This window comes from Argopecten irradians, chromosome 12 (assembly GCF_041381155.1).
Source record: "Argopecten irradians isolate NY chromosome 12, Ai_NY, whole genome shotgun sequence".
Lineage (NCBI taxonomy): Eukaryota > Metazoa > Mollusca > Bivalvia > Pectinida > Pectinidae > Argopecten > Argopecten irradians.
The window spans coordinates 30,011,770-30,023,527 of NC_091145.1; the positions used below are offsets into that span (position 1 = coordinate 30,011,770).

Consider the following 11,758-nt stretch of genomic DNA (forward strand, 5'->3'; position numbering starts at 1 on the left):
TCAACAAAACACCAACACAGGTGCCAGACATTTGGTTCTGTGTACTCAATCAAAGTGCTGGACCAAAGCAATTTTTGCCAGACATTGCCTTCGGTCCTATGTTTTTGGCATACACTGATTCTTATGTCTTTTTCAGAACTGATTGAAATCAACTTTTAAAGCGAAATACTGACAAATTTTTCACTGTTTCCAAATTGCTTTGAGAACACTTTTGTTACTGTGAATGTAACACTGATGAATTCAGGTTTAACTGCGTGTTCAGTAACACAAAACGTTTTATTGACGTTCTGTCAGTTGATATGAATGATGGATATATATTAGCATAGTCAACTAAAATGACCATTACTGTATGGGCAGTTTGTTATGGCAGTATGAGAAGTATAAACACGATAACTGCCAAGCTAATATTTAAGCTGAACAAGTGGCCATTATTGGCCATGATCTGACTGCTAGTGTTATTTTATACCTCTCCAAATATACACCGAGAACACTGCCAACAATATCACTTTTAGCCATCACCAAATACACCAAGTGCATAGTCTACCACCGACATTTTTTTTACCCCAAATTTTTCATCACCATTATCGACCAAACAGTTGCTAAAGTTATTAGAAGGTTTGCCTAAATCAATACATGACAATTGGAATTTCACATACCATGTAGCAGGAAATATATTGATGTATCACACCGTTAATCATTTCCAAACACATATCCCTGTCACCTCATACTTTACTCCTATGTAGTCTCCCACTACATATCAACACCTCGGGACTGACTCCCACAGACAGACCGGCCAGAATCCACCAGTGGTTGTCTGTGTCCAGGGGCATATACTTCTGTTGTATAGGAAGGGATGAGGTACAGGGGTATATAAAGAAGCTTTTTGTTTGGAGGAGGTTTTCTATGTGTGGACAGATTCGGGTGTCAAAATGAGGAATGGTTTCCTGTTGCAGTGCATGATGTTGTTAGTGTGTGGAATGATGTGCTATCTGCAAAATATTGTCTGTATTTTTGTATTTTCAGACTTACAAGGAGCTGTGCTTGTGTAGGCAGATTTCCTGTTTGTTTGTATTTTCAGATTCCTTCTTTGCAAGGAGTTGTCTTGTGTATATTAAATTCTTTGTTTAATTTCAACAAAATTCCATTTCAATAATACATTAATTTAAATAAGACTGAACAACCTTCTTGGTTGTACAAAGTTGTCATAGGCAGACTTCCTGCCAAAATTCATACGAATTCTGTTAACCTCAAGGATGTTTCTGGCCAAATTTGGTTACAATCAATGCAGAACTCTAGGACAGGTAGCAATTTATAGGATTTACCTCTATTTCCCCTATTGGGCCTGCCCCTCCTACCCCCGGGGGGTCAGAGCCAAAATTTATACAAGTTCTGTTCCCTTTCCCCCAAGGATGTTTCTGGCCAAATTTGGTTACAATCCATCCAGAACTCAAGGACAAGTAGCGATTTATAGGATTGTCCTTTATTTCCCCTATTGGGCCCCGCCCCTCCTGCCCCCGGGGGGTCAGAGTCAAAATTTATACAAGTTCTGTTGTTCCCCTTCCCCCAAGGATGTTTCTGGCCAAATTTGGTTGCAATCCATGCAGAACTCTAGGACAAGTAGCGATTTATAGGATTTACCTCTATTACCCCTAATGGGCCCGCCCCTCCTGCCCCAGGGTGGTCAGGGTCACCATTTATGCAAAATCTGATCCCCTTCCCCTAAGATAGTTTTTGGCCAAATTTGGTTGCAATCCATGCAGAACTCTAGGACAAGTAGCGATTTATAGGGTTTACCTCTATTACCCCTATTGGGCCCCGCCCCTCCTGCCCAAGGGTGGTCAGGGTCACCATTTATGCAAAATTTGATCCCCTTCCCCTAAGAAAGTTTCAGGCCAAATTTGGTTGCAATCCATGCAGAACTCTAGGACAGTAGCGATTTATAGGATTTACCTCTATTACCCCTATTTGGCCCCGCCCCTCCTGCCCCAGGAGGGTCAGGGTCACCATTTATGCAAAATCTGATCCCCTTCCCCTAAGGAAGTTTCTGGCCAAATTTGGTTGCAATCCATGCAGAACTCTAGGACAAGTAGCGATTTATAGGATTTACCTCTATTACCCCTATTTGGCCCCGCCCCTCCTGCCCCAGGGGGGTCAGGGTCACCATTTATGCAAAATCTTATCCCCTTCCCCTAAGTAAGTTTTTGACCAAATTTTGTTAAAATCCATGCAGTACTTTATGACAAGTAGCGATTTAAAGGAAATGTTGATGGACGGACGACGGACAGACGACGGACGCCGGACGACGGACGCCACGCCATGGCAAAAGCTCACCGGCCCTTCGGGCCAGGTGAGCTAAAAATCCTCTGTAGTGACCACAGAACTAATATCTATCTATAAACATCCTCTGTAGTGGCCACAGGACTAAAATCTATATATAAACATACTCTGTAGTGGCCACAGGACTAAAATCTATACATAAACATCCTCTGTAATGGGCACAGAACTAAAAATATATCTATAAACATCATCTGTAGTGGCCACAGGACTAAAATCTATATATAAACATCCTCTGTAGTGGCCACAGGACTAAAATCTATCTATAAACATCCTCTGTAGTGACCACAGAACTAAAATCTATCTATAAACATCCTCTGTAGTGACCACAGGACTAAAATCTACCTATAAACATCCTCTGTAGTGGGCACAGGACTAAAATCTATCTATAAACATCCTCTGTAGTGGCCACAGGACTAAAATCTATATATAAACATACTCTGTAGTGGCCACAGGACTAAAATCTATACATAAACATCCTCTGTAGTGGGCACAGAACTAAAATATATCTATAAACATCCTCTGTAGTGACCACAGAACTAAAATATATCTATAAACATCCTATATAGTGACCACAGAACTAAAACCTGCCTTTAAACATCCTCTGTAGTGACCAGATGACTAAAATATATCTATAAACATCCTATATAGTGACCACAGAACTAAAATTTACCTATAAACATCCTCTGTAGTGACCAGATGACTAAAATCTATATATAAACATCCTCTGTAGTGACCAGATGACTAAAATATGTCTATAAACATTCTCTGTAGTGACCACAGAACTATAAAATATATCTATAAACATCCTCTGTAGTGACCACAGGACTATAATATATATCTATAAACATCCTCTGTAGTGACCACAGAACTAAAATCTATCTATAAACATCCTCTGTAGTGACCACAGAACAATAATATCTATCTATAAACATCCTCTGTAGTGACCAGATGACTAAAATATATCTATAAACATCCTCTGTAGTGACCACAGAACTAAAATTTACCTATAAACATCCTCTGTAGTGACCACATGACTAAAATCTATCTATAAACATCCTCTGTAGTGACCAGATGACTAAAATATGTCTATAAACATCCTCTGTAGTGACCACAGAACTAAAATATATCTATAAACATCCTCTGTAGTGACCACAGGACTAAAATCTATATATAAACATCCTCTGTAGTGACCACAGGACTAAAATCTACCTATAAACATCCTCTGTAGTGACCACAGGACTAAAATATATCTATAAACATCCTCTGTAGTGACCACAGAACAATAAAATCTATCTATAAACATCCTCTGTAGTGACCACAGAACAATAATATCTATCTATAAACATCCTCTGTAGTGACCAGATGACTAAAATATATCTATAAACATCCTCTGTAGTGACCAGATGACTAAAATATATCTATAAACATCCTCTGTAGTGACCACAGAACTAAAATCTATCTATAAACATCCTCTGTAGTGACCACAGAACTAAAATCTACCTATAAACATCCTCTGTAGTGACCACAGGACTAAAATCTATATATAAACATCTTCTGTAGTGACCACAGGACTACAATCTACCTATAAACATCCTCTGTAGTGACCACAGGACTAAAATATATCTATAAACATCCTCTGTAGTGACCACAGAACTAAAATCTACCTATAAACATCCTCTGTAGTGACCACAGGACTACAATCTACCTATAAACATCCTCTGTAGTGACCACAGGACTAAAATATGTCTATAAACATTCTCTGTAGTGACCACAGAACTATAAAATATATCTATAAACATCCTATATAGTGACCACAGAACTAAAATATATCTATTAACATCCTCTGTAGTGACCACAGAACTAAAATCCATGAAAAAATTCGCTTTTTTCTTTTCATTTAATTTCTGGGAAAATATACACATATCAAGAAATGCAAATTTTCATACAATATGTTCTATCAGATACACAGAAAATATGGTTCTCTACAAACAGTTTGAAAATTGACTTAGAGAAAATATGTAAAATAGCCACATTGACAGTATTACCTTTATGCGTATAAGACTCATGAATCTAGCTATACATATCCTCTGAGTGACTAAGGGCTTTAATTGATTGAAAGTCTATAAATCTGCTGTGGTGCATGAAGCCATTAATTGATTGCACTTTCACCTCTGAGTCAAAATCATAACTTTTTTTTTTTAAGACATAGCTTCTTATGGGCATGTTGAATCATAAATGCTCAAATTTGAAAAATTATACACTATATTTCAGGATACATGCTAACCCGGTCAGCATATCAATGAATAGCAGACATATACCAAAACAGAAGTACAATTACAAAAATGTACCATATTCGACCCAATAAAAGCCCCAATCCCTATAAGTGCTCCGCACCACTTTTAAAACCTCAATTCCACTTACTTCAAATTAAATGCAGACTGAAAACATATGAAAACAGTATGTTTCTATATTTAATTTCTGCTGCAAAATTATTTATAACTTTGTGCAATGATTTTATGAAAGGCTAGTCCGAATTTGATTCTATTAAGCATCCCCTTATTTTTTCAATTGTTTAAGTCAAATACGGTATATAAGAGATGAATACTTACACATTTTCATTGATATCCAACTTTCTTGGCAGTTTTTCTTTGCGACCTCTTCCGTGCTGTCGTTTTAATTCACAAACATGCCACTGTGACATGAATAACAAAACGCACGCTGCACACACTATCAAAGAATGCATTTTTCCAAACATTGAAAATTCTGGTGTAATTTGATTTGGAACTTTCCAATTAAATTACAGAAATTGACTTTATCACGAACAATGTGTATAGTCACCACGTCAACACGCCAAGGATGCGAGACTGTAACACTAATGAACAAAAGTCATCATTACCACAACTTGGTTACAGCACATTCCAATAATATTGTTATAATTAAATTCTCACCAAACAAAATAATGAATATTTCAAACCATAAAGTTGAATATTTCCAATTTCTTTAACAAAGAGGAAGCCATCAAGGGTTATCCGCGGTAAAACTCATCTGATTAATTCACGTTGAACGAGAGTAATTGAAAACCAGGTTATGAAGACTCTGGAGTCACCAAAACTCTGTGATTTGTGACAGCAATGCTGGCTACAGTGAGATATCCATAGAATGGCAGTCTGTCAGTTCTGGGTAAGAACTCTTCTGTGTCAAATCACACATGCTCATGAATAACTAAACGCTATATGTATAAACTGTATCTAACTGGACTTTTGGTGGCACCTTTCTCTCTACACGCTCAAGTAGAACCTACTACTCCAATGATATACCCATTATGGAACGTACCATTGTCACCGCCACATAGGGAAGTACGGCTTATCCATTGATTAAAACTGGCTTCAGTCTCCGTGCATTACCAAGATCAGGAGATTGATAACAATCTACAGTAGTACTACTACCTAACTGTATGATGACGCGAAGAGCATCACAAAACCATTGTATCTATCTCTCCAAAGGCGAGGCCCTTCCTCTCAATATTGATCTGTAATTATGTAAACAGTTAAGACTTGCACCAATGATTGCTTCAATGTAAAATAAACAGCTCTCAGCTAGAGCTAGCTTCAACTGACTATCGGATGGTTTGACAGTTCATAGCTTAAAACCCAACCTTTTAACATAACTGATGAATATTTCACCTTCTTGGACTGAATAAATGGTTCTGCATTATTTTACCCAAATACAGTGTCTCCACCCTTCCCCCCTGTCCTTGGTGACAGATAACACACCCCTCCTACACTTTCACTGACGAATGGTAAAGCTCAGCTGGTGTATTGCACCTGATAGGGGTGGGAAGGTTGGTCCATAGTCACCTGACTGCGCAACAGTATAAAATTTTCACATTTACTGCACTCATAATAAACTATATGATCTTTACTGGATCGGTTTTCGTGTCAATATCTCGTTCAGAATATCAATTTATAAACATGAAGAATTTATCGTTCAGCTTTCACGTCATGTTCAATTCCTTCAATAGAATATCAAGTGTTGGAGTAGCAAATGAACAATATTTTATCAATATTTGGTTGGCACTATAAATCAATTTAGTGCAAGGAGTGGTAACTTACACCCAAAAGACCAGAACAATCGCTTCTCAGAGCTCTGTTCAGCCGATTCAATATTATGTGATACAAACGGCCTAAATTTGTGCCAAAATCGACAGTTTGCGTCAGGAGTGAACGCTGAAATTGCTCAACAAGGGACTAATGTTATCAGAATAAAAACGTAATGAAGTAATTATGGTTGATATGCTTGGTCACAGGCGGTTGGCTAGAACACAGGTGAAATTCTGTTTTTATGCTGATTTCTATGCTGCTATATAGAGTGCTCCCAGGAGCTCAGGTTGGGGGTCCCAAGAGATTAACCCATGCTATTTGGAGTTGTATCGGGTGAACTGAATAATTGATAGCAACGGTCGTGGGTTTTGGATGACTAGATATATAGAATAATCAAACAGTCAGCACGGGAATTCTCATCAAGAAGAACTGTCAGCTTTATTACACAAAATTCAGAGAAAAGATTTCCATTAATTAATGCCAAACTAAGGACAAATATTGATTTCGACACAGGAGCCCAATCTACACAACCTACAAAGTATTGTCATTTTTAAATGTAAATATAGACTAAACTGGTACAGAATTAACAAAATCAATTTTTTTTCCAATACGTCAATCACCTTATTACCGGCTGGGGCCGAGTACAGTGTCAGAGTATAAACAGAACACTACAAGCACTGACAATATATGGATATGATGCAAGGTTACTACGGCGATCGTTCTACAGATACAAAGTGGCCAATCAAATCAATGACGGTGTGCCTCTTCCAGCATTTAATCCAATCTGGTGATAATTCGCATACAAAGCTGTTGTTTTCATATAGACAACATCATCAATATCCAATAATGGATATTGACCCGCGTCAGTAATCTACCACAGCCCGTCCAAATAAAGATAGCTCAAGGAAAGTAAACAGCCCGATCGGCAAAACCGATTTGACAAATTGAACCAATAAGTCGAGCAATTTTCTGTCATCAAACATGACTGAAATCGGCAGTAATTTTATTACCTAATTCATTACCTTATCAAGTGACAATAAAAACAGAAGGATTGAAATACCAATAAGTATCACCGACTGTTATTAATTCTGGACGGCAGCTGAGTGATCTCACGTATTCATTTATCTTATCTAACGGCTTACTCATTGATTCTCATCAGATAATGTTAAAATGGAAGAGTTGTTTCCCTTGAACATTTTTTTTCCTATCAGCAATGCCAGATTCTTTTTTATTATTATTCTTTTTTTAACAAAACCTAAAGGAGTATGTCCTACGGTTATAACACACAACAAGCAACCCAGAGAAGCTGCATGTATTCCTCATCTGGTTTATAACACAAATATGGACAGATCTATACCTTTTGGTCCCACTAATCTGGCCCCCGGCCCAGGGGAAAACCAAACAATTTATTCAATTTTGGATGCCAAACCCATAAGAATGCTGCATATAAAATGAGCAATAACCATTCATAATTTTAGAGAATTTGTTAATAGCAATATGACCTAATTGACTCCTTTTTGCCATGCCGCTCGTGTACCCTATACAACTTTAAATCCCAACTCCATAAGGATGCTACATATCAACAGGATGCCTAAAGGGCCTGTATCACTCACTTGGTCTGAATACAGGTTCAGTGATTTACCAAGCTATTTCACCTGAGTTGGTCCCACCCCTCCTGTCCCCAGTGAGTCGGAGCTAAAATACATGTATACAAAGTGTGTTCCCAAATGTGGTCACAATCCATCCAAAACCTGAGGACTATAAGTAATTTTGGAAATGTTGACGTACGGACGGATGGACGAACACACGACCAGAAATATATATATGTTTCTGGTTATAATTTGACATAATGATTTACTTTCTTCACGGTCATTGATGCCGTTTTCTTTGCGGTATCTTATAACTTCATCAAATTAGCACGCAACAATCACTGAGTATAAAAGTAAGAATTTTCTGAAGCTGGATGCATTTGATTGTCGTGCACATTATTTACTAGTAACAGACAAAATAGCTTACCTACGGAAGCGTATTAGGCTCACGTACGAAAATATTTTTCAGGATAGCGAAAATGTTTTATTTGCCGGCCGCCAGATAATTAAGTGGCGGCCGCCAAATAAAACATTTTCGCTATCCTAAAAAATGTTTTCGTACGTGAGCCTAATACGCTTCCGTACTTACCTTTCATAAACGTGAAGCTGACCCAAAAGATGGCCACGTATGTAGCTTCCATTTCTGCACGTGTCTGCATACTCGCGTCTAATTGTACTTCCTACTTACAAATAGCTTCTCATACTTCTACGCGCGAACGTTTATAAAATCAACAAAAACATACAAAGTTTGCAGGCTTGGTCCTTTATTATCATTTCATTTATCAGCAATAGTTCGAACATTATCACAATATTGGGCCAGAAATATTGTAGATTGCAAATAACTACCGATAATTTAGTATTTTCCTAATATATAATATGTATACATATTTAGAAAATGGCCAATTACATCCTAACTAATAGGGAAACCATAGGCCTAGATAAAATCATGTATAAATCATATAACGGCGAACTAATTCCAACTGAGAATAATTGTGCCGTCAAAATGGTTTCTTGTATGATGATATCACAACATATATATATACAATTACAAAATTATATAGTAATTTAGACATGTACGGTATCCCTGACAGGTCTCGATTCAGTTCTCTTTATCCATTTTCTGTACAGTTTTTGGCTTATTTCCATAACGTATACAATTACAAAATTATGTAGTCACCGTAACTGTTTAGTTTAGAAACGTGCATCCATGGTGTAATATGATACATAATAAGTCGTGTATTGATCTGCCGCTCATGTAGATTGGCCATAGGGATTTGAAAATTACATGTCATTGAAGTTCATATCTTGGTCCATCAGAGTGTTCATAGACTGTTTTTAGCGTTTTAAGGGTATAGGAGTCTGGATCATAAATCGGTAAAATCATACATAAAGTAAAAATCATGTTCTGCATTTTTGAAATCGGTAAAAATCATATTCTAGATTTTTTTATCTGGACCCATAAAACGTCTAAAATGGCTTTGGGTCCAAATATATATGTAAACCAAATTCTCATATCCCTGTGGCCAGAGTGTCCATAGACCATTTACTCATAGTATAGAGGTTATACGGGTCTAGATTTACAAATCGGTTAAATCATACGTGGTGTACATATCGCATGGGGTCAGTGAGAAAAAATAAAACGGTTTAAATCATACTCTATGCTGAATAATTATAATATATGCACTATGTAGAGTATATAATTTGCCAATTTTCATTGAAACGAAGGGAAATTACTCTGATAGACCATAATGGCGGGTAGAGAAACACCTTAATTATCTGGTGTGTATAAATGACAACATGTTAATCATAATATTTCTATCCATAGTTAATTAATTAGGACAACAATGGACAGAGGTGTATGCGGGGAACACCTGTTCATCATATAAGTACGAAGTTCGCACAAAGAAATCGAACAGGTGCGCGTTGTTCACACTACCCTATGGTTCAAAGCAGAACACGTTTGGAGATTTCTTTGTCATGCGAGACTTATCATGTTGGGTAGAAAAGATTTCCAAGTGCAAGTAGCGTCATCTGGACGCAATAATTGCAGAATAAATAATGGAAACAAAGAAATTCCAATGAGAATTGTATAAGGTATCCTTCAGCACCCAAATAAACTGTTCTAATTTCTAAAAACGGATTAGGACAGAAAACAAAGTTCATTGTTGTGTATTTAACATTAGTTAATAAAATATTTTTCTTTGAGATAATATCATTAATTGCAGACATTTAGATAGTATATATATATTTTTATCTAAATCTTTGTTAAATTATAACTTTAAGCATACATGAATGTACATGTACAATAAAATGTAATGGCTGGCTGCACTGTATATACGTACAATGTTAACTTATGTAGAGTTTCTCAGTGACTATATTTGCATATTTCACTTTCAATTTCAACCAATTTTATTGAAAAAATGTTAAATTGATTACACAGCAGACATTGCTTTTATAGGCCTTCTCTCTAATTTGCAGATTTATCTGCTTCTCAAATTACGATTTTAAGCGTCGGTAGTAAACATTGCCAAGTTATGTTATTCCTGTTTTTTAACATGTCTGTATAAGTCGCTGTCCGTATCTACAGTGTTACCACAGTTTCTCCCTTACACAAAATCTCTTTGCAATATTTCCGGATGATCGCACAATTATCAAATAAAGCATGTGATGGAATGATGCCCGTGGAATCAACAGAGCATGTTAAAACACATTAGCCAGATTACCACAGATAAGAGGTGTGATGCTGGACATATAGTACAACCACAGGCGTTTGACTCTATCAATATTTTTCTCTATATAAACAACTGTACAGTGTGTACTATTGTGTCATTATAGTCTAGAGAAATGTATAGAGTCAAACGCCTGAAGTACTATAACCTCCGAAAGTCGCCCCACGGACACGTATTACTGGAGCTGGAAAATCAAAGAGATGTCTCTCAATTACGCGTTACACTTACGGAGAGGTCAATATATAGCACCATGAAATGGAGATAACCTGCCGAAGGCTCGAACTAGCATTTGACCTTTCGTATAATTCCCGCCAACACGAACTGGGGTAATTAGTCCGGTTCCGTGTTTAACACATTTGCACTATTCGCAAGAAGGTAAAGTTTTTTTTGTTTTTCACTTTAGATACGGAAACATTGATGTGACATTTTGACTTTTTACATTTAATTTCTAAGTTTTGTTGTCCTCTCGCGGCTTCCGTAAGTTAATTACTCTGGGTACCAAAATGTTCTTGACTTTTTTGGTACAAATGTAGGTTGGTTTGATAGACGGGATCTTTGGAACGAATAAATATCGCACTTTACTCAAGTTCAGCATTGAACTCACTTGGCAATACTGAAAAGCATCCTACCAGATTTCGCATTGATTTTTGTTTTCTCGATTGATTAACAAACTCGGTGTTTTTTTGTGTGGGTTTTTTTTTAAATATTTTCGATTGGAAACAATCTAATTAAAATACAGATCCTTATAAACACTCCGTCCTCTTATCAAACGTAGTGATAATAAGGATCTGTATTTTAATCAGATTGGATTGGAAACAGTACAGAATTTGGGCATTTTATTGCAAACCTTTTTTTTTAACATTGTTTCTTATTACAGTGTATGTAATTCCAATAATAAAGAATATTATAAATAAATCTTAATCGAATCCTAAAGCAATCAATTATTTAACTTTTTTTGTGTAACTGAATAAAAATTAAAATAAATAAAATATCAGCAAAAATG

General features: G+C 36.6%; 1 protein-coding gene across 1 annotated transcript in view; it reads right to left on the reverse strand.

Moving 5' to 3' along the window:
* Positions 1 to 5,741, reverse strand: part of LOC138305047 (uncharacterized) — a 106,138-nt gene extending 100,397 nt beyond the window's left edge. The window contains exon 1 of the mRNA XM_069245454.1: positions 4,947 to 5,741. Coding sequence (XP_069101555.1) covers positions 4,947 to 5,092 — 146 coding nt within the window. The 5' untranslated portion in view covers positions 5,093 to 5,741. The remainder of the gene's footprint in view (positions 1 to 4,946) is intronic.
* Between the last annotated feature and the right edge of the window lie 6,017 nt (positions 5,742 to 11,758).